At 39.2% G+C, this 24,861-nt stretch overlaps 1 protein-coding gene across 9 annotated transcripts in view; it reads left to right on the top strand.

Moving 5' to 3' along the window:
• Positions 1-568: 568 nt before the first annotated feature.
• LOC128733451 (phosphatidylinositol 4,5-bisphosphate 5-phosphatase A-like) overlaps positions 569-24,861 on the top strand; it is a 56,592-nt gene continuing 32,299 nt past the window's right edge. The window contains exons 1-3 of one of the 9 annotated variants that reach the window (XM_053827041.1): positions 570-693; positions 924-970; positions 9,191-9,460. In XM_053827041.1, coding sequence (XP_053683016.1) covers positions 9,429-9,460 — 32 coding nt within the window. In that variant the 5' untranslated portion in view covers positions 570-693; positions 924-970; positions 9,191-9,428. The other 8 variants (XM_053827038.1, XM_053827040.1, XM_053827035.1 and 5 more) reach the window with 8 other exon arrangements.

Raw genomic sequence — 24,861 nt, 5'->3', positions numbered from 1 at the left:
ATTTAAATTATGCGAAAATAAAGCCAAAGTTGTAGATTTGTAAAGCGATTTGAACTTTTAAAATAAGCGAAAGCGACCATTCCATTGAAATCATCCTATATCTATGCATCATGTGACATTGTTTCGAAGAGTAACCATAGTAACTGTAAAAGTTTCCACCGGGCGCTATCGCAGAGCATCAGCAACGTTTGCGAAACTGGAGCTGCACTCTGTACGGGTACGCCTTCAAGCTCAAATCTAAACAAACACCATATAACACCCATAACACCTAGTCGAGCTCTAAAGTAACACACAACTGTCAAATTCCTTCATTCGTTACATGGTTCAATAACGCACATAACGTTCCATTGAGCATTTGTTTACATTGGAAGCGCTCTCGCACAAACAAGCATCCGCTACTCGCGCGCATCTACGCTGCGAGAGAACAGAAAGAGAGAATGATTCAACTTTGTGTTTTTTTTTTGTCAAAACAGAATGTCAACTTGACGTCCCATCCTGTCGGTCGGGTCGGGAGGCAACAACACAGTAGAGTTTTAGTCGTGTCGGAGAACAGTGTCGCGAGCTGCAGTCGCTGTCGCTCGCTATAGTGCCGCTGGCTGGTGCGGGGTTGTCATCGTCAATCGACTTGCGTCCTTCGAGGTTTGAGCGATTCGCGAAAATAGTACATAATCTGCTTCGGTGAAAAAAGTCAAGGTATCCGAGCGTTGTGGTTGTGGCCCGTGTTAGTACTTGTTGTGTTTACTACTGCAACTGGCCATTGGTTGGTAGAGTAAGAGATTTACGATGAATGGATGATTAATTATTAATGACTAGTACTTTTTGTTCGCTTGTGTTGTGTTTGCGGTGCAAGTGTAAACTATGTTCTAAAATTAGCGCATTTCGGAAGAGTGTAGAATGTTTTGTTTATTCGAATGCAATTCTAGGAAGAAACTAACGAATGTAATTACGGTGAGATCGTGCGAAATTGTTAGTAGGTATTAGAAAATATAAATAAAAGTTGTACCCGGTGATAAAAACTGGCTGGCTGAGAGAGCAGCAGCGGTCAAAAATAAAATATTTTGTTGAAAGTGTTGAAGTGCGGGCAGGCGCTGGGCGTAAATCATGTGCTAACCATAGTGATGTTTCAAGTGCGGAGCAGCAGCATGCGATACGTAGGGACCACAGACGGCGCTATTTCGGAAGAAAATGTTTTCTAGCGTAATTCCGGACGGGAGTGTCGCAGCAGCAGTGGCCGAGCCGACGATGAATGGCTAGGGTTGCCAGCAAAGTGCAACTATCATTTTGTGCGTAAATGTTGCACACGCTTCAAGGATTTTATTGATGCAATCCTTTTCATGTGTGTCTTGCAAGATATATCAATTGCTAAAATGTAGAAAAGTGAAAGAACACCGTCTCAGTTTTACTTATTCTAAGTCTTAGACGGTTTGTCTATATTTTAAGGCTAGATCATTTTGTTCAGATATTTTTTTTATTTTCTCTGTGATTTATTACCCCAAACTGGGCAAGTATTTCATAACCAAAACTGTTTGCACATAAAACAATGTGCCAATGTGGTATCACTCGGTGTAACTCGTACATCAGCTGTTTCGGCAACAATTTATTTAAATAATCTAAGTTTGAGAAAGCCCTTTCTTTAACTGGCAATTTTAAAGCCTAATAATTTGGAAATCTAGAGAAGCGCTTGTCAAAGTTCTCAAAAAAGTTCGATCGATTGCATTGCAATGGCTATATCTTGGTCGTTTATTTGGGAATGACGATCATAGATGATACTTTTTGTAGGATTTTCTTCTAACTGGCCGTTTATTTTTAATAAATGGTGTTCAGAGGAAAAAATATCACTGACGCTATCCGATTGAGGAATCGAGAAAATCGGGAATTAATTAAATCCGTTGCTCATACTGCGATAAGGTTTACATTGATCAGATAAGTATAAATCTGGAAACTAGCACAAAAGAACACTTGACAGAGGTGGAAAAAGCAGCCAGGGATTTGTTAGAGTAACATCACCTAGCCGAGATTCGAACATGAGACGACTGGCTTGTTAGATCAGCGTCATACCTCGAAATTAACTAGGTGGTTGAAATAACAACGCAAAAGTCAATTTCTCCATTCAGCACCTTAGCATTAAATAGAGATTGCTGAATTTTCCTAAGACGTTCTAAGGTGTCAAGACCAATTAGTCGATACCGTTCAGGATATGAAGGCAGGTTCAAAGGATCACGCCAGTAACCCTGGACGAATGAACCTCTTCTGCACTCGTTCAATTCTCAAATTCCAGACTAGTCGGTAGGGAGTCCAACAAATCAAACACGCATTGTCCAATAATGGAAAATCTCGTCCAATTTTCGAGATAAAACCGAGCTGCCGAGTTGCTTTGGAAATGATTGTCGAGCGATTCAAATTGAAATTAAGCTTGACGTCGAGAATAAACTCCAAGATCGTTGACATGTTCAACCCTTTTGAGCACTTGATCATCCATTTTGTATTCGAATAAAATTGGGCTTACAATGCGATGAAATGTCATGATCTGACACCTTGCTGTACTAACGATCAACCAATTCTTGCGGCACCAGTTTACGAAAATATTCAACAGCTTTCGAAGATTATTTTTCGTTGCAGTCCGAGCTGCTGATACCGATTATTAGCGAGGGCTCGCACTCCCGCCCGTGAGTAGAATCGAGGGCGAAGATAAAGAAGAAAAGAAAATGTAATGCAAAATCTGTATCCCAGTTCACCACTAGCCCGTATGGGTAGCTGACTGCTCACGAGTTATATGACTCGCGATTAAGCTATGAAGGAAGACGATACGATGCTGGGAGTTGGCGAGTGTGTAGGTAGCAGAATGTCTGCACACAGCAACGGCGGCTGTATGTCCTCCGAATGTCCTCCGTGACCAGCATCACGGCTGAAGTCTATAAAGAACTACTGGTCTAATGAAGGGTTCGTACATTGTCGGTTCCGTACGGCGGTATATGCTTCTCGGGCATAACGTTTTGCGATGGGCAAAGTAGACCCGATTTCCCGCTTGAATGCGCTGCTGGATCCACTTACTAGTGTTGTGGTTCGCGGTCACCAGCGATTCCAAATACACGAAGTCATCTACTACTTCGAGTTCGTCGCTGTCAACGGTTACCGTTCGTGAGAGGCGCGCGTTTGTTTCCTTTGAGCATCTACGTTTCATGTATTTGCTCTTCGGATTTATTTTTAGTCCATTTCTCCTAGACTCTGCTTTCAGTCTGGTATAGATTTCCTCCGTCGTCGCAAAGTTACTAGCTATGATATCAAAGTTACCTGCTAAGCTTAGGATTAGGGGTTGGCTACCTTTGGTGGAAATCGTGCATCTCGTTTCGATGCCCGCTCGTCGGATCACCCCCTCGAGAGCGATGTTGAACAGCATACAGGATAAGCCGTCACCTTGTCTTAAACCTTGCCGCATCTCAAGGGGGCTCGAAAGTATTCCCTAGATGCGCAATGAAACACATCATTTGATCCAATTTTTTCCGATTTTTTTGTTGGGTACTCTTACCGTTTACCACTTACTCTTACCACTTTACTCTTACCACTTATTGAGGAAGTGATAATTGGCAGCTGGAGCGAGACAGGTGCCAACAAGCATGACTTGGTTTATGAAACTTGTTACTGTGATCGGCGACGCAAACCAAATCTCCCTAGGCTCTAGTAGGCCCTTTTTGGAATACTGCAGTCTGCGTCCTATTAGTGCTCCATAATTGCAGAGCAAGTGTTCTGAGGTTAAATATCATGTTGTACGAAACCGAGCCTCCGAAGATGGTATTTACTCGGACAATGTTCTGTCACAAGACCGGTAAGCGTGCTGAGATCTCTTATTGAGACTCAGCGACTCTTGGGTAACCTTGATACTCGGCGTTATGAATATTTTGATTGATTCAGCCCACCCTTTAGCACACAGTCAGAGATTCGACAGAGTGAATCTGGACCCGTGAATGGAGAGTAGCAGCCACATCTTCGTCGGTCGACTCGACGAGGGACAGGACTGAACTTCTGCTAGCGCATCATTCAGGTCCTGTTTCTCCCCTATTCGAATCTCCGCCTCCTTCGTTTCTTTGTTTTCCGGCAGAGAGAGGCTGTTCGGTAGGAAATGGTCCACTGCATCAGTGGCCGGCTTAATGCAGCAAAGGCAAATTACTGTGGCGGGCGCCCTGGTACTCCACAGGCTCCATTACTGCTGAGTATTTATAGAATCCCAGCTGTTAAAACCATTCTCTTTTTAGGGGCTATGAACCGTCTGCTCGGGTTCTCAGTAGCTTCAGGTTCGTTCGAACATGCCTCTATCCGTCATTTGCAGCTTTGATCAGTCGCATCAGTTTATCCGGAAAGCCATGTTCGTGCAATATCTCCCACAGCTGGTCTCGACCGATTGTATCGTACGCTGCTTCGTAATCACTAAAGATGTGAAGCGTGGGTACGTTGTTCTACCGACATTTCTGCAAGATCTGACGGATGATAAAAGGCTGGTCTGTAGTTGCGCGAGCCCCCATGAAGCTCGGCTGGTAATTTCCCTACGAAACTCAGTGCTATCGCAGACAGTCGGTGTAACAGAATCTGGACGAGTACCTTGTAGGCGGCGTTTACCAGCGTTATGCCGCGATGGTTGCAACAGTTGAGCTGATCATCCGTTTTGTGGATGGGACAAACCACTCCTTCCGTCCATTCCTCCGGTAATTTCATCTCCTCCCAAATCTTGGAAATAGCCCAGTAGAGTAGAGTCGTTGCTAGTGTTTGTTGGCCATGTTTAAGAAGACCATATTCTGCCTGTCTCTCTATACCCCTCATGACAAGTATTGTTCGCAAGATCTTACATGCCAAAAACACTTAAAGCTGACCAGTTAAAGGGGCAAAAGAACCTTATGGCATTTATGTTCCTCATGACGCGCTATATATTGTGCCCTGGGCACTCTCCATATGTCTTCTCAAGTATGTTGTCTGGAACGTAGCCGATGATCATGTTGTAGTTGCAAATTTTGCACTCAATTTTCAACGCGCATGGACGACCAACGATGGACCCCTACCCACGAACAAAATTTATTGTGTTTTCGAAGTATGAAGAATGAAACCGACGTTTCGATCACGAAGCGAATCGGTTTAGAAATTTGCGAGGCTAAACCGGACAGAAACTGCACTTTATTTTTATGTACTGGGTGTTAGGTAGCTTAATGCAAGTATTTCAGAGGGTGATTGAGGACCACATTTGATGAAAAAATCCTTCTACGCATATGATCAAATCTCAGTGATTACAGAGTTATTAAACATTTTTAGTTTACGGTTCTGTTTGCCTTAAAGTAGCTCCGATACAAAAACTATGCTTGCTAGCTCAATCCTGTTACTATCATTCAAAAGCTGAGACAATTTTGTACTGACAATTGGTCTTAAACCTCCTACTTCATGAAATTTAGTAACTTTTTAGAACCAAAAAGTTTTGAAATAAGTGTTTCTTAGAGTGCGTTTATCAAATTTCTCCTGAAAAGATGAGATCAGTAATCAGTTTATTACTTTTATCTATCAATTTGAAGCTCTGGTACCGTTCAACAATTCGTTCTTTAACGCGAAACGCCTATCTCCTTTAGTTTAGTTGCAATTGAAATTTAAACATATCATGTTGGGTGTTGAATAAGTATCTGAAAACTGCACGAATTGATACATCACGCATAGCACACTAGATTACGGCGTGCGACGAACACAGCACAGAGAGAGCACACACAGAGGAAGTTAAGGGGACTTAAACGACTAAAACTTTTCGAAATTTCGTTATTTTAGACGTAAGACTACGTCTTACTTTAATAGGGTGCCATGCTGCGAAAACAAAAATGATCGCGACACGAAAAAGTGATAGATTTTGAACGACAATAACTCAGTCAGTTCTGTATGGATTCTGCTGGTTTGTATACGAATCGATTCACAAAACGTATGCCTATTCTGTGGCTTCTACAAAAAGATAGAGTTTTAAAGCCAACTCCTAAAAGTTTTACCATAAAGTTGAACAATTTTAGAAAATTTACATGAGTTTCCACGTTTGAGCATTTTCGGGTATGAAATCAATACATCCATTGCATTTATCAGATAGATGTGAGAGTGACATCCATCGTTTATATAACCTTTTAGTCTAATTATTGCCATTTTATTGAGTAATTGATATTAAACATCTCAATTCCTCAGATTTTTCTTTTATGTTGAGTTCCTCCAGACAACCTAAAATGCAACAGAAAACACTATCAGTTTTCGTTGCTACGTGTTGCAAAAACAGTAACAGTTTCGTGGCCTGCTAGTAGTGTATCGATAAGCCACGCCCTCTAGTTACGTACATGATGGAAAGATAGAATTTGAAAAAAGGACGGACTTTGAATCCCCGTTCTACTGAAACGAGACTACTTGATCACATAATTAGTTTCTGCGAAACGTTCAAATGTATACTTATGTACGTGAATTTTGCCGGTTAGTTCCAAAAATTGATGGCAAAAGTCGCGCAAGCTGGAAAAACATGGTAAGAAGATACAATGTACATATATAAGATTCTGAAGCAGGTCCACTCTTACACTGATAATTCTTCAAACGAAATCAGTATCTTCGAACAAATTCCTGTCAAGACTTCTACTCTGACTCACTACAATAAGTGCTCTACACAGACAAGCTCGTCACCTCTAATCGTGTGTGTGGTAGCTGTTACTTTTGTACTTGGTAATTCTAAGTAAATGTTGCAAAAGTTTTATAAGTCTCTTTAAGAGCCACCAATTAATGGTTGAAGAAGTCATAGAACGAATTAACTTTTCAATGAAATATATTTATCAAGTTCTAAAGGTATCACCGAAACCAATTAAAAATGTTCATTTATGTTTGTGTTCCAAGCTTAATTTAGAAGCCAAGTTTCAAGTTTCAAGTTATTCAATTCGAGTTTCTTTAAATTTGTTAAATATTTTTTGAGACTTGATCCGTTCCGTAAAATTTTCAATACCATTATAGTGTTTTGTAAAACAAGTTCAGCAAACCCTTTTATTATAAAGAAATATTTCATCAAGTGAGAATTAGTTGAATCAACCGTTTTTTACTAAATTAATTTTGAAGGAGCTGAATTCCCTGTTGATAACCCAAAATATCTATTATTTTCTGTATTTTTCTTAATGCGTTGACTTTTTTGATCGATTGATGCAAGTATTTCTAAAGAGAAAACATATTGCCAAGACTTTCATATAACCAATGGTTAATTGATCTCTAAGGTCTTTTAGAAAATGGCTAAGCTACGAGCGTATAAAATGTATCCACTTTCCCCAGAACGTGACAGAATAAATAACAGCTCTGCGTGGTCCTACGTCAAAAGGCGGTAGTGTCTCTGATCCTACCTTCCATTTTTTTATTTCAGATTTTGATTCTGATTCTGTCTTTTCCGCTTATTTTGATACTAATTTTGAAATGATCCGACCACGGAAAGTGGCCGAAAGACGATAATACACACAAGCATTCCAGTGCGGCGTGGAACAACCTCGGCGGAATAAAACGCCGCTCCTGAAAAACCACGATTTTCAAACTTTATGTACCTTTTTCTCAGAAACTGCACAACATATTGGAACAAACTTTTTTTTGTTTTGTTGGTAGTAGCTTGACGAAGACTTTTATAACTTTTGAGCTTTGTAAACGAAATACAGTTTGAGAAAAACGGAAAAAGAAGAAAAGATGGCTGAAAAAGTAAAATTTTGTCTTCTTTTTCTTTTTTCTCTGGTTGTGTTTCGTTTACAAAGCTCAAAAGTAAGAAAAGTCTTTATCAAGCTACTACCAAAAACCACAAAAAAAAGTTTATTTCAATACGTTGTGTAGTTTCTGAGAAAAAGGTAGGTACATGAAGTTTGAAAATCGTGGTTTTTCAGGAGCGACGTTTTATTCCGTCGAGGTTGTTCCACGCCGCACTGGAATGCTTGTGTGTATGATCGTCTTTCGGCCACTTCCCGTGGTCGGATCATTTCAAAATTAATATCAAAATAAGCAGAAAAGACTGCATAATCAAAATCTGAAATAAAAAATAATCAAATTTTCAAAAGCTTAGGTCGTTTATGTCCCCTTAAAATAAATTGGCTCTAATCATTTGAAGCAAGTCCCAGTCAACGTTTCCACTGTAGTCAGTCTTACTGTCAAGTGTTCCGGACTTTTAAAGGAATACCCGGTCCGGTAAAAATGGGACTCGAAAATTTTGTTCCGATCGGACTTCGGACCGGACTTTCCGGTCCGATGTTGAACACTAACTATGGTTTTATCTTTCTTGTTTGGAAGTGGTCCAGAATGTTCACGGTGTAGACCCAACTGATTTGATTGACCTGCACCCATTACAACAAATCGGATACACCTGAAACAAGCACCGGAAATCGAAACTCGCCTGGAAAAGAATGTAGCCGGCAATAACCTTTCAATATCTCGAACAATCTAAGACACGATCTTTTGAACAGCTCGTTACTACCATGGATAACGACGGATATCAAGATCATCAGTGCTATGGCTTGAGCGGCACGCAATTTTAGTGCATATTGGAGCTATAGTTAATGTTTATTTTTAATAATGATTTCTGTACCGTGTTTTCTTAATTACTTGCTGGCGATTATCAAAACAAACCCTTCGCTGGCAACCCTACAATGGAGCCATTCAACATGCTCCAAACCAATCTCGTCCAACGACGACGATGCACGATGATCAGTTTCGCTCTTTGAAGCTCTGCGGTTAAGTGTACAGGACGTGGCCTACAACGACGCTACCGACCGTCGTCGTCGTCGCCATCGTCGTTGTCAGTGAACTTGATCGTTTCAAGGTGGTCTTGTTGTCACACAACACTAGAAGACGCTGTCACGCAAGTGGCACATCGCTGGTTCGATTGCTCGCAGTAGGTCGTGGCGTTGTGGGTCTGTGGTTTACGCTTAAATCCGCAAATTGTTCGTTCGTGTGAGAATACAATAATGTCCGATAAGAAATAAAAGTGACCTAAACCGAGATAGCGATAAGATAGAGTCGTTTGCGGATTACGGTTTTTTTGTCCCGATAATAAAATAACGCCAAATCATTTACAGTCTGCAGTTCGGCTGGGTAAAATTTGCGGTCACTTTTGTGAACTAAAGTGCGCCAAAAGCTGTACCGACGACGAATCAGTGAAAATATCAAACGGTTTTCTGCTTCCAAATAGGGTTGACCAGACCAGTTAGTTAGATAGAACGGTGTCCAACGCGTTGTGGGAAATAGTGCATCAAGATCCGTGGAGGCGGTCGCGTGGAAGACCGCTAAATATAGAACTTTCCGAGCGTCTGCAGTAGCAGCACGTCGGGAATCAACACACATACATTGCACCCTTGGCTTGGTCGCGCATTTAAAATACCAGACAGCTGCATCAGCCGCGAACGAAATTGCGACCAAGGCAAGGCGAGATGAGTCGCTGCGACAACAACTGGAATGTGAAGTAAGTATTAGTTGTATTATACCAACCTTGCTTTGTCAGTTAGATAAAAATATTTGTTTTCGAATGTTTCAAATTATGCTGGAATGATGTTCTCGTGACATCATCGACTTAGCGAGAACAACAACAACGGTCAAACCTGTTGTTCGTTGTGTATTCTAACATGTACCTAATCAGTACGATCGTTCCAAGTCATGATGACGATGACGTGATCATTGTTTGATTCCGCGTGATTAATCAACAGCACAAGCCAATCATAATATAAATATCTCGCTTCGTGTTCTGCTGGTAAACACCTGCATTCAAATAATTACATTTATTGATATTATCAGTTGAACGGAATCTAGCTCGGGGTGACTCGGCTAGTAGTAGTGGTAGGTTCCGGGTCAAGGCACCGCCTGCAAATGTGAACTACGGGATGGGAGCAGTCGGCAAAAAATGCGCATATTTAGTCATAATTCAACTGCGGTTGCACACACAAACCCGGGCGAATGACATACCTGACAAAGTACCCGAAAAAACTGCTACATTTAGCTAAATTACTACTGATAAAACTGGGAACATATGGCTTTCGTACGAGTATATCTTTACTATTATCATCGTTGCGATAATTACCGTCGCGTCGCAAGCTGTAAAATCAAAATTTACGGACGCGAGATTTGGCTAACAGGTATAGGCTCTGTTGAATTGAGGCCATATTCTGACGCTCTTAGATTACTTAGCTATAGCATATCTTTTACGCAACCAAGTCATTTGCGTCACTAGGTGCTGGTAGCAAAACACACGGAACGTTAATATGTATTGTGATGTGATCGTCAACCATCGAGAGCGGTGGGAATTCGGACGTTTAATTTATTTATGAGAGATTATCTGACAATAACTTAGCTAGTAACGCTTTACAATAAATACTTAACTGCAGCGTGGGGTGAATTTATTGTTTTCGTTAATTAAATGCGGAGTTTGGATCTCAAAAAATTAATTGCTATTGTTCCATATAAAGAACCTAAAGGGCGTAGAGGGAATTGTTGCAATACAGTAGATCTACTTTCAAATCTCATGATATTGGATAAAAATCATGTTTGGATAGCAGTTCTACCCATACTAAGTATGCAAATATTGGATCAATTATACTATACAGGGTGTTAGGTAACTCGGTGCAAATATTTCAGGGGGTGAAAGAGGATCACATTTGACGAAAAAAATCCTAGGCATATGGTCCAATCCCAATCATTGCAATTATTAAAAAAAATTAATTTTCGGTTTTGTTTTCCTTAAATTAACTCTAGTTTCTGTTGCTTTCCTTGGAAAGTTGATAAAACTTTCCACTGAAAATTGTCCTTAAACTTCCTTCCTTCAAGAAATTTAGTAACTTTTCGGAAGCAAAGAGCTTTGGCATAAGAGTTTCTTAAGGCATTTTCATCAAATTTCTCCTAAAAAAGCGTGATAAAGTTGATTGCTTTTGTCTGCCAATTTAAAGCTCTGCTACCGTTCTACAATTTGTTCTTTGACGTGAAACGGCTATCGCTTCTAGTTTCGTTACTATTTAATTTTAAACGTTTTGGGTGTAGAATTAGTATCTAAAAACTGCACAAATTCATACATCACGCATAGCACACTAGATCACCGTGTGCGATGGACACGGTCTGATGGAAAACAATAACGAAACAGATTGCCCGGGTCTCTCCAGGACATTTCTGAAAACGATTGTAGCGTCAAAATGTATTCTCCGAAAGAACTCGCGGGCATCCACATTTGCTATGGCGTCACTAATTAATTGTTGAGCAACGACAGTCCAGCAGGAGTATGGTTGTGGACTTTTCGACCGTCGACCACCCAATGCAAGTGTGTAAATCCCCAAATAATTCAGGAATTTTTACTGCATCGCACGGTCGTTGCCGCGAAGGAACGTTATTTTCAACGAGTTGAAATTTGGCCGATTATGGGAAATGATCCCAAAACAAGCATCAGTCAAGTTGTGTAACAGCCCCGTGTCACACTGGAAGATGTGGAGACCATGCTGAACCGGTTAAAAATGCATTCTTTTCACACTACAGGGTCAAGAGCTGTCACCTGCGAGTAAACCTAAGTAAGCTTGAGGTTTGCAGGATTATGCAAGCAGAAGAGGATGCTAGCACTCAATTTATGAAAAACTTTATTGTTGCTGTGGTTTTTCTGCCATACATACGAGTCAAACCGTGTCGGTCGCACGCGATAATTTAGTTTGCTATGCGTGATGCGTGAATTCGTGCAGTTTTCAGATACCATTACAACACTCATCATTCTATCAGGTGTAAAGTGTCGCTAATAAAACAGTAAGGCTGCTGGGAAGAACAGTGTACCGGATGAACTTTTAAAAGCGGAGAGCCAGCGGCTGTACGAAGCTATCCACTGGATCATTACCAGGATTACCTGGGCGGAAGAACAAATTCCGGAAGAGAGGTTGGATGGCCTATTTTTTAAAAAGGACTTCGACGCGAGTGCAAAAATTATCGAGGCACAACAATTCAATTCGGCCTGTAAGGTGCTCTCCCCTCTCCCGTATCCTGTTTTGTAGACTTAGACCTTTAGCGGAGTCTTTCGTCGGTGAGGACCAAGCTGGTTGTCGTGACCACGACGGATCAGACGTTTACCCTCCGTCAGTTACTCCGTCAGTCAGTCGCTCTAGTTGCGTTGAATGGATTGAAGCAAATGGATACACCCTCTAACCTGCTATTCAACGTTACCTTAGAAGGTGCAAATGTGGAAAGGAACGCTACTATCATCTCGAAATCTCTTATCTCACCCTTTTTGGTTTTGTGGATGACGTTTATATCATCAGAAAACAACCGTAGAGCAGTGGAAGAGGCCTTTAGGCCTTTTAAACGGGAAGCAGCGGTATTAGGACTTATCATTACCACCGCCAAAATAAAGTAGCGGGTTGCTGACAGGGAACGCGGGAGTCCAATTGGTGTTGATGCCGAAGTGGAGGTGGATGGAGAACGATTTACGATTAAATTTAGACCAATTGAATGTCTCCGCTTGAAAAGTGCGCCAGATTAACATTCTGTTGGGTAAATTTGTATTAACTTTTTCAACCAGTAGCGCGAATCTTGTTTGTAAACTAACATATACTGCCGCTACTCACATAACAGTCCCATTTGCTATTGAGTTTCCTATATAAATGGGATTGTTATGCGAGTAACGGCAGTATAGCTCTGTGTTATTTATTGAACTAGTAAAGTTCCAGCCAACCGCTGGAAGCTTCACAGATCTAAATCGTTATTTCAAGACTAGTTACTTCGGCAACTGTGTCTATGAATTTATTTAATTTATCACCTACCTATTTCTTGAAACTTCACTTTACGATCGTGCATAACAATTTTCATAATGTTTAAATACTTTCAAATGTAAGTCACACTTTCCGTCTTTGGTGTTTGTTCAATCTTGTTTAAATCCGCGTATCACCAGCTAACTGGAGTAATCACCAAGATATTATTGCACATTTATGACTACTTTCATCATAAAAACTCTTATGAGCGTATAATTAAACTCGAGTTGTTACCTAGCAGTAATTATTTTAAATTGATATGCCTCTCTATAATGCTTTTCAAACCTTTGTTGACTTTGTTTGCCTAAACTAAACGATTGTTTTACCAATGAAAATCTATGTTTGATTAACCTAGTTGATTAACAAACTTTAAATATGAGTGAAAAAAAATCCATTTAATTCTACAGGGTGCGTGACGAATTTTTGTAGTAAATGACATTTTTTAGAAAATGAACACTAGTTAGTCATATATGCGAGGAATGTTTTATGATTTATTTTCTTTCGTAACATATGGGAATTGTAAATTATTTCATTCAAAAAAGTCGCCTTTTTTCAATGATTGTTGATAGACGCTTCCGGAAACTGCCGCATGCACGTTTTACCATGTTTCGATCTACAGACGTCGCCACCTCCAATGCGTGGTGTGATGCGTCCTATTGGTATCCCGTTCGACGACGCCCCGCACAAAATAATCCAAAGAATTGATATCGGGACTGCTAGGGGGCCAAATGTCCTTCTCCCAAAACTCCGGAACATTTTCAGCAAGCAATTTGTGTTTTGTTGGCATTACGTGCAGGTGCTCGTTGGGGGAGAGTTGTAGGGAGATGAAATGACGACCAGCACCCAAGTAACACACAAAACAAGTTAGAAAATAATATTCGTGGGAAGTAGTCTCTTAAGAGTACTATAAACGTACTTTGAAAACATATGTCGTTATTATTAAGGTTTTGAGATGTTTTGGAATAACATGAATTTATTTGACAGCTCATATCAAATGTATAATGTTTGCTTTGTCAACATGCCAACACGAAGTTTTTATTATGTCTCAATTACTAAATTTAAACTACTGGAAGAACAAGTTGTAGCTAATGCTATAATAACGTTTTAAATTGGTATGAAATAACCTGATGCATACTTCTTTCAATTCTTGTTTCATTAGACTTCAATTTTTTGCGCTTTTCAGGTAGTAGAGAAGTTCTGATATATGTAATATTATACTGTTCTATAACAAGCTGTGTTGCTTGGGCAACAACCTCCTCCATCCATGAGACAACAGAACCTTCAAGTATACATCGGCTGTTACCTTTAGTCCTTGTTCTAAGACATACGGAGGCATTACATCCCCCTCGCTGGAGACTACGCCTAGAACCATCACATGAGTCGGAAAGTTTGTTGACAGGACGATAGGAACCTGACTACGATCTGGTGCAAGCTACATGTCATTCTTTCGATTCTTCTTTTGATCCTGATTAAAGATTTTTTTATCAGAGAAATGATGAGGATGCTTCAACCAACTTGAAGTTTTTTAGCTTTCTCCAATCGCCGTGATTTGGTCGCAGCATTCATAAATTGACCTCTCCGTAGCGCATTCGGCTTATAACCAAGGTTTTTGGCCACTACTCGCCGGATTGAGAAGTCCGAACACCCGATTTTCAGAGCCATGGACCTCACTGACCTTGCTGGGTTCTTTTTAATCATTTTTTCCACTTACTTGACCCTGTTCCGTTAAGCGGTAATGGATCGGCACTTGTATACCTGCCGGGTAGGAGTTTAGCATAGCTTATCAGTTTCCTAAGCCTTCTTTATATAGGGTACCGGAGGGTATTTTCTGCAGGTTTCTAAATTCAGCCTATTTGCCTCTTCTTTCGCCAATAAAAATACTTTGCCGACATACAATTTTAATATCTTATAACTATTTTCTCAAGACTAAGTAATCTACTATTTTTTATTCAAAGAACGTCAAAACCACCTGTTCTTCCACTAGAAGTAGACCATAAGCCGAAAAAATAGATGCAATCGCTTAATGAGCCGAAAATACCCTCCCGTGCCCTGGTACACTGTTCTTTCCGACACTTTTACCGACCGAACTAACTCCTTTACGCTTGCTCCGGCGCACAATAAAATGACAACGGCTGCTTGAATATTTCCTTGTTTCGACATCTTTCAGTTTACTCAACACTGTTTGTACTCAACACACCCAACGGTATAAGCTATCCAGTGCTGCCAGATATATTTGTATATTGTTTCGCAAGCCTGAAAAATTGCTCTTTGAAATTTAGACACATGCCAGCGTTACGGGAAACAATTAGTACTCATTGTTATCGTGCAAATCGCCTCCTGTTTCACCAATTTCTTGACAAACACCTTGTAAAATAATTGTTTAAGGAGTACTTTATTTTCCACTAGAATGCTAGGGATTTGATAAAACAGAAACCGATCTGCATAGTAGGGGTAGTGTCCCGTAACGCTGGAATGGGTCTTTACTGCAAAAATTCATCACGCACACTGTATTATTTCTACATAATAATAGTAGAATTCGAAGGAAAAAATTCTTTTGCTGACATGGGAACAGACGCTCAAGACTTATCCCAAGTAACAATTTGGGTTTTATTACACTCTTATGATGGCATTTAAGACTAAAATTCGTCTTGAAGACCACCATAAGAGTACAATAAAACTACATTGTTGCTTGGGATAGGAATGGTTCTTGTGCTGACACTCAGCATTCGAATGAATGCCTCCTTCCCTATTAACATACGACATTATTTGTCATCGGAGTTGGTTACTCGATCTCCATAAGATTGCATTTATTCCAACTAATACCACGAGATGGTAGGGATAGGAGTTGATGGATAAAAGGCTGAGGACCACTGTTCTCATCGTGGGTTCTATTTTATTCCCACAGATACGCGAGACGCATCTAACGACAAATCGGCTAATTGTAATTGAATTTGAGTAAGAATCGGATTTAAAATTAAAGTTGAATTTGAAATTAAGCTCGAAAATGAGTTGGACTTGAGATTAGATTTGGAATTGCCTTTGAAATAGGACTTGAAATTGGAATTAAATTAAACTTGGGTTGAGCTAATATGAACTTGGAATTTCACCAGACATTGACACGAGATATGGCATACAAGTGCCGACCCATTCCGCTGAATGGAACAGGGTCAAAAAAGTAAAAAAAATGATTAAATAGAATCCAGCGAGGTCAATGAGGCTCGGAAAATCGGGTGTTTCGATTTCTTAATACGGCGAGTAATGGCCGTAACGAAGTTTTACTTGAAATTAAACGGAAAATATCGTCACACGTTTTACCTGTTTTCTGTTCTGTTTTTTCTATTTACTAGTTCCGTGTTTCCGCTTTTTGTTCTGCTGTTTCTCCTTTTCTGTACCGTTTCTTGAATTTTGTTTACACTTTCCTCTCGTTTTTTCTTTTTCTCTCGTTTTTCGCCATCATCTGCTCCGTTTTTTCTACTTCTGATGCTCCATGTTTTCGTCTTTTCTGTCACGTTTATTATGTTTTAGCTCCCTTTTTTATTTTTTCTCTGCGGTTGGCCTTTTCTATCTCCCGTTTTTCATTTCTCTTCGTTTCTCTTACTTTTCCCCTTATTCTTTAGTCTATTTTTCCTATATTTTTTTTCTTCTTTTTCTGTTCCATTTTCCCAAGTTCAGTTTCTATTGGTTTCTGTCTCGTATTCTTTTTTTTTTTCTTTTTCCTCTCGTGTTGCCTATTTTCTGCCCGCAAGAGAAAACACTTTTTATTTATTCCTGGGTCCTCCGCTTTTCGTCTTATTTCTTTCGTTTGTCTCCGTTGTACTCTTTTCCTGTCCCATTTATTCTCATGCTTCGATTTTTTTCGTTTTTTGGCTCCGGTTTGCGTCTTTTTACGTTTTATAACTCACCGTTTATTATCCCACTTTTCGTTTTCATTCTTCCTGTTATTATGTCCTGTTTTTCCACCTTTTATATCACGTTTTGTTTTTCTTTTTCGTTTTGTTACTTTTGTCTTACGGTTTCTTCTTTTTTCTTTTTCTGTCCCGTTTTCCTCTTGTTTTGCTAGCTAATTTTCTACTTTTCTTTTCCTCCTTTTTATCCCATTCTTTCTCCGTCTACGGCAGTCTACCTAAGCTAAGGTCTACTGACCAGTTTATCTTCGTTTTTCTTTTTGTTTTTTCTTTATTGTTGTTCCTGTCATTTTTCTCCTTTTCTTCGTTCGTCATTTTTTCTGTCCAGTCTCTACATTTTCACTCATTTTATCTCCCGTTTTCTATTTTTCCACTTTTTTTTTATGTCCCGTTTTCCCTCCCGTTTTATAACATTTTATCTTCCGTATTTTTTTCATGCCAGTTCTTATACTTTTTTCCCTTGGGGTTTTCTGTTTTCTTTATTCTAACCCGTTGGCTCCGTTTTTATTACGATTTCCTTTGTGTTCTTATCTGTTTATTCTTTTGCTGTCTCATTGTTCCTTTCTTGCTTCTTTTCCTGGTGAACAGCAGGAGACCAACTACCTCTAGATCCATCGGTAGCCATCTGTGGGGATTCCTAAGAATATTTACTTAGAGTACGGGAGGGTATTTCCAGCACGCTACTAAATTCGGCATACATTACCTTTTTTGCCGCGCTTTCCCAAATAAAAACTTTGCCGCTATATTATAATACTGAAACGAATGTAGCACTCATAAGCTTTAATGTGTTATAAAAAAATGTAAGTAATTTGCTAAATTTTATTCAATGAACATCAAAACCACTGTTTTTCCACTAGCATGTAATCAGGATGAAAAAACCAGCAGCAATCGCTTACGCGTATCCGCTCTTGATGATGGTTTGGAAAACACACAGTTATGATAACGTTTACTTATTCTGGCAACTAAACACCTGTGAGTATGTCACAGAACAATTCTACTTCTTTTCATCACGGAAGAACACTAAAATTCCCCTCTGATATGAAAATATAAATCAATTTTCATTCATTAGCAATCTGCAGCATTTTGCTTTTAATTTCAGCATATGGTGCTTTATTTACACTACTATGATGCAGTTACCCCTGAAACTCTTCTATCGTGTCGACATAGCTAGTTTTTGAGTGACAACCACTTGCTTCTGGTGCTAATGTATATGTACGATTCAATGATACACTAACGCTAGCAGCAAGCTGTTGTCACTGCAAAACTAGTTAGGGGAAATGTGTATAATGTGCCCCGCCTAAGAGTAAATGGTTATATCTCCGTTATACTTCCCCAAATTAACGTTACAACTGCGTGTATATGTTGGTGTTTAAGCTGACAACCAATTGCAATTGTTTATTTCATTTAGTATTGTGGAATAAACATGCTTGGAATTATTTAATAAAAGCACCTAAATGTTGTGTTTCTCGTCTGCGCGGGGTAAAATGCCCCACCTGCGGTATAATATGCCCAATACGGTAATTTGAGTATTTCTACCAGTGACAGACCAACTCTATTTTGTAGAAAGTAAAACTATTTCCTTTGTTTTGCAAAATATCGTTATTTTATGTAAAATAAACCTAGTTTCGGCCTTCTGGTGCACTTTTTCTTTTCTGCACGGGGCACATTATACTGCAGCTGTGGCGTTTTGTACCGGGTAGTTGAATTACCTAGAATTTGGACGTTGGTAACAAATTATTCCCACCACGGTTGCTCTACAATACTAATTGAATTAAATAATGGCAATTGGCTTCAACTTAGATCTGTTTACCTATGTTTATAGCCACATTTGCATGGGGGCAAATTGCACCACCGCAAGTGGGGCATTTTGGCCTGCTTTTACTTATTTGAAAAAATATTAAATGCTAAAGCAAATCAAGCGTTTCATACCGTTATTTTTGGCAGGGATGTCTTTTTGAAGTTCACTTTACGCAATCGAATCACAACAACCGGTTATTTACAGATTTTGACAAGAAAATAGCTTATGGAAATGACGCCAAAAGTTACATCGGAAGCTGCCCAAAAACAAATTTATTTTTGTTTTGTTTTTACAGCATGTGACAACTGTCATACTTGCATAGTAGGCTAGTTCCATCAAATACTATGGTTTCTGGGTGGTTTTGCATTTTGATTTCGCTTGTTTAGCGAAAAACGAAGGGGGGGCACATTGGCCAGGGGGGCACGTTATACACAATTCCCCTATCTTCAATGAGCCGGTATCTAGACAATACCGACACGTTATCCATCGCCATCGGTCTCTCTTTTGATTTGTTTTTGAAAAGTATCTAATCCCTATGCAGGCTATTTCGGCCAGTCGGATTCAAAAAACACATACACCACTATAGAAAATGGGCCCAATTTAGCCGCAGCGACTTCATCATTTCCCACGACTTTAACTCAAATTCAGTAGCGTTTCATTAAGACCAAAATACACGCCGATATTCAGTAAATACTGTTGCAATATGTAATATTATAGGTCGTAGATCAGGAACGCTCCCCAGATACGTAGGTTATGACTATTCCCTTCAAGAGTACAATCCGTATATTTTATCTCTCTACCCGCAGTCTGAGAATTCTAGCTGAGTAAACAAGACGTGTTAATAAACTGCTATACGTAAATAAATCTCTTCTCAATACTTCCTACAACAAATATTATTCTATCAAATGGTATAAAAATCTTGTCTCGAATGAATATAGTTTCAACGTAATTCCTGAATATTGGTCAGGTACCGCTTAATGGGCTGAAAATACCCTCCCGTACCCCACATTTTTATAAGAAAATGTTTAGCTCAACGTTGTTTGGTTCATAAGAGCAAGCATTCGTAGATTTAGGTAACTATTCAAAAAAGTTGAGTTTTTTAGCTATAACTCAGGAATAACAAAAAATCATCAAATTTTTGTCAGATTTGATTTTATTATTTTAGTTTTATAAATCAACAAACTAGAAGATGGGACACGTGACTCAGTGCGGGTCTCAGCCTGGGCACGCCAGTGTTGGGAAATACTCCGTTTTCGTAAACTTTTCACGAAACAATATCGAACAAAAGATTCTCTTCACACCTGCAACGACGCTTGACCTGAAATGGCAGTGGGACAAGTTATTCTTCGTCGTAATGCAGGGATTTCTGTTGCAGATAAGGATGTAGGTCAACAGTCGTGGTGGTTGGTTACGTGCGCAAGATGTCGATTCCCGGTGGTGTGATACATCACAAACTTGATGACGTTGCTTGGAGCCGTGACGTATTGGTTTCTGACAATTGAAGGATTGTTTGATATTTATGACACATCTGCTTTATTGTGAAGACTTTGTCAGACAAAAATTACAGAAATGCTACCGTTGATTACTGTGCTGTCAGGTAATATATTTAATAATTTGACACATAACAAATTTTGATTATCTTGCAATTTGGCCGATCGTCACTCAGGTCACTTTGGCATTATAAATAAGTGATTTTGCCTCCGATACCGGAATGCCACAATAATAATAAATTCTACCATAAGCACTGGCAGTACGTGCCACCGAGACCAAAACAGGACAAAAGTTACATTATGTAACCAGTCAGATTGGTCGTAAACAACGTCCGCGTTCTGACCAGCAGATGAGTGCTGCAATCTAATGATGGTCAGCAATATGACGTCAACGGCCTTGACCTTGTGTGCTATTGCATGAGGTGATTCCGAAATTATGCTCTTATCTGTAATAAAAAATTCGAAAGTAATTGAAAACAATTGTCATGTTTAAGGTACAACTGCCCCGAAGAAATGTATGTTTGAATCAACTACGATTATTATCAGACGATTCCACTGATTGAGCATTGAACTTTGCTCGGTGTGAAAGAGTCAGAGATGGTCCAGCACAAAGGCTAACTATTTATGTACCAATATGTAACAGCATGTAAACGAAAGGTTGTGGATTGCATCACCTATTGGACGGAAGCCCCACACAACCGGCTACGTCTAGCATATGGTGCCGGCAGCCAAATCCAATCGATATTTCGACTTTCTAATAGCCCTATATTTAGCCTTTCAACCCGTACCGTTATTTGTGGCGGTACTTCTGTATTTTTATTCTATTCGAAGACGCTTGCGGATGTCAAAAACCAGACGGGATAAGTTGAGTTTTAATTACACGGCAACTTAGGATAAGTGCTTTTACACTTAACTTCTTTAATTAAAATCCAGATGTTTCCTTTTGCTTGAAACATAAATTATTTTAAATGAAAAACAATTTTCCTTTGATCCGCTAGTTCCGTGAGGAAATTTTATTGTACACCGGAATCAACAAATTGTAAAATTTCACTTGATGTGAAGCGTAAAATATCGATTAGTGCTGATGTAGTAAATATTAATTGAAGTCAAGCACAATATAGTTAACAATTAAGGCAGATAACGGCTGTATAATATAAAAGTCTAATTGTAATTACAAATCCAACAGCTTACATAACACTAAAAAGCATATGAGTACACGTAGGGCAAATCTGAGTTATTTTTTCGACACCAACCAACCATGATAAGAAGCATCGAGTTGACATTTTGCTAATTGGCAAATCGGCTAAAGAGATGGATGCACGTTGTCGGGCTGTCAGTGCGAATCAACAGGAACATGATCAATTCTCCTTTTGTTAGGTGAGGTGCGTTACGTAGAATTCGCGACTAATTATTTATGATTTCAGCAGGGCGGCATTCACGAATAGGACATCACTCAAAGAGTTGTTGAACCGAATCTAAATTTAGAAATGTTTGCGACCTGCTCTCGTACAATATTTTACGCCTGTCAGTAGCGAATGAATGTTATAATTTTTATCGTTGGCGAAAGACATTGGCCAGAAGCAATACAAAAAGCTGAGCAAGAGTTGACAATAAAATAAAAATGTTGAAGTGGTTAAGAACAGTTACTATCACTCATTTCTGAAATCAAAGTAAATGAAATCTATAGGGTGTATAAAACTGTCGTCACGGGCCAGGAAAGCAAAGAGAAAAATTACTTTTCGATCGATTCTGACTACCAAAACATGCAAATGTGCCAATAACCGATGTAGTTAACATTGTTGATTGAAACCGTAATAGACCCTCGGCATGATATTGTATTTTGGCGTTGTTTTTATGATCCGTCCACGATTGTTAATAGAACACGAATCTAATCTTAACCGACAATCATAATTTAATTCAACCAAATTGCGTTTTGTACATTTCTTACACAACTCTGTTTTCTAATCTCATTTAAGACCAGTCCCTTCCTTTTAACTCTTTGACTAATGGCTTATAATTTGCGGCTGCAAAAGCTTTCCGCAGCACACATGTAGGTAAGACGCGATGCATTCTAGCTGAACCTATTTCACCACCGCCCGCCCGGAGTCGCCCACACGACTGACCGGTGCGGTGCGGTGCGGTGGTACACTACCAGGATTGCATTACTGGCCAAGTTGAATTATTTACACATTCCGTCAAAGCCACTTTGATTACGTTGCACAGCCCAAGACGAGCGCGGCGAGTCATTATTTTGAGTTAGCTCTCCAACAATAAGCTACCGCGGCGGTGGTGGTGCCGCCAATGGATCCTTCGCGGCGCGACCGGCGGCGGCTTCGTTAGACGCAGCTTACCTCCTGCGCAATGTAACATCACAAATGAAAATCAATTGTATGTAGTCTGTATCGGTAATTAACTTGCACCTTGCACTACTAACCAGCCAAGCTACGTAGCTAGCTTTTATACGTTAGGTATATGCGTTGATAGGTGTGTCTATTCGCTCTTGCCGGTTGGTCGCGCGATTCGAAACTCTTCGCCGGGTGTCGTCATACTAGTCACTAGGTTTCACCATCTGTTTATCATTTTGTTGCCATTTTCTATTTATAGGTACTTACCTATCAAACGCCGAAAAAGAGTAACTAGGTGTTAGTACTTCCTGAGAAGCCACGATAATGGATGGCGCGCACTAGCGTGCCCAGACCTTGGTTAGAAGGTGGGGAATCAAACTTTTGCAATACGCTGCTGTAGACCCGTTTTGATAATTGATGCCCTTATTTCATGCTTTGTTATTTTTTATTCACTTAGTTTTAACATTTCAATATGAAATCGACTTATTTAAACGCTAACAGCTGGAAACGAAATTGAGTCAAACTTAGGTACAATTTATCACGTTATTGAAAACGCATTTTTCTTAGCCTAAAATGAACCATAATTTGGTCAAGATCAAGTGCAAATTGACAAAAAAAAAGTCAACATCATCGAATCAACGGAGTAATAACTAATGCAAAGCCAAATTGTTATTAACCCAAGAAACGTTTTGCGCTGAATAAACATTTTAGCAGCCAAAATTAGTCAGCCATAGCTGAATATCCAACGAATAAAATTTATATAAACAACTGCACAATACTTATTCAGCCAAAATTGGAGAACTTATACAACCTATTTTATTCGAGTCGGAAAAACACTTGTTAAGCAGTTATATCGCCTCTGTGCGCCTTGTTTTCAGCTTTGCGCAAATTGGTTATTTAAAAACGCGCAAAAGCCTCTATTGAGCTACACTACAGCTTCAAAGCAGCCATTAGCAAGCACGAAGCTTGACTTAGATGTTTAAGAGTTGAAAAAAGGTTTTTATTTCTAATACTAAACCATAGTTCAGCCACAAGTTAAATAAATTCAGCTAAAAAACGTTTGATCAGCCTGGAATTGTTACTTGGGTAGCTGCTTTCAAAGCTGCAATGGAGCTTAATAGTGGCTTTTGCGTATTTTTAAATAATCAATTTGCGCAATTCTGTCAATTCTATTTTTAGAACGAGAAATAGTTTTGCAATATTTTTTCAGTCTCTTAATCAACGTCTTATCAACCTTTATGCAGCCAAAAAATAATATATTTTTAAATTTAAAAAAGAATAGAACGCGTCATATTTATTTTGCTTTGGCGTCGTATGCTACGCTTTAAATTTTGAATAACTTGAATTCGTATGTACAAGCTAATTAAAATTGCATGTCGTCATCTTTCGAGAATTGAACCGCCATTCTTCTGATCCATAAGCACTCATCGTATGAGCCGCCCTATCTGCATCTGCAGAACAGACAGTGAAATATCTTTACACTTGAAGCAGTCGATAACTGGCATATATTTTTGCTGCCAGTCGAATTGCTAAACTCTATGATCTGACAGTATGTGTGCTGTGAACCGAATGAAAGCTTAGTATTAGTTTGTTAAGCCACTTAAACACCCTTAAGCAGCTTTAAAGTAGTTTGAAAGCTGTGAGCCTAATGAAAGCACCTACTGGTTTATAAAGCCACCTTAACACCTTCAAGCAACCGTAAAACGGTTCTATGTTTATGGCTGTTTAGCAGAAAAATGCGCTATTAAGCTTGTTTATCAGCTTTGGAGGAAAGCTGGTTTGGAAAAACTTAAAGTAGCCTAAAAATCGCCTGGTCAAACACCATTTCAGTGCTTACTTTATGCAGCTTGGATCGCCTTAAACCAATTCGTAAACAGCAATTACTCCTGCTGTTCCCGAAAGATGACGACATGCATTTTTAATTAACTTGCATATACGAATTCAAGTTATTCGAAATTTAAAATATAGCTTATGACGCCAAAGCAAAATAAATATGATGCGTTCCATTTTTGAAATTCAAAAATAGATTATTTTTTGGCTGCATAAAGGTTGATGAGACGTTGATTAAGCGACTGAAAGAGCATTGCAAAACTATTTCTCGTTCTAAAAATAGAATTGATAGCATTGCGCAAATTGGTTATTTAAAAACACGCAAAAGCCTCTATTAAGCTCCATTGCAGCTTTAAAAGCCGCTACCCAAGTAACAATTTCAGGCTGATCAAACGCTTTTATAGCTGAATTTATTCTACCTATGGTTTAGTTTTAGAAATAAAAACCTTTTTTTCAGCTCTTCAACATGTAAATTTGGTGATTTTATCAAGCATCGGACTTGCTAATAGCTGCTTTCGAAGCTGCCATGGAACTTAATAGAGGTTTTGCGCGTTTTTAAATAACCAATTTACGCAAAGCTGGAAACAAGGCGCTCCGAGGTTATATAAAGGGCAATATAATTGCTTAACAAGTGTTTTTTATACCTCAAGCGAAATCGGTTGTATAAGTTCTCAAATTTCAGCTGAATAAGTATTGTAGAATTGTTTACATAAATTTTAAAATATTTAA

Source organism: Sabethes cyaneus, chromosome 2 (genome assembly GCF_943734655.1).
Source record: "Sabethes cyaneus chromosome 2, idSabCyanKW18_F2, whole genome shotgun sequence".
In the NCBI taxonomy this organism is placed as follows: Eukaryota; Metazoa; Arthropoda; class Insecta; order Diptera; family Culicidae; genus Sabethes; species Sabethes cyaneus.
This window is presented reverse-complemented; position numbering and strand designations above follow the sequence as displayed.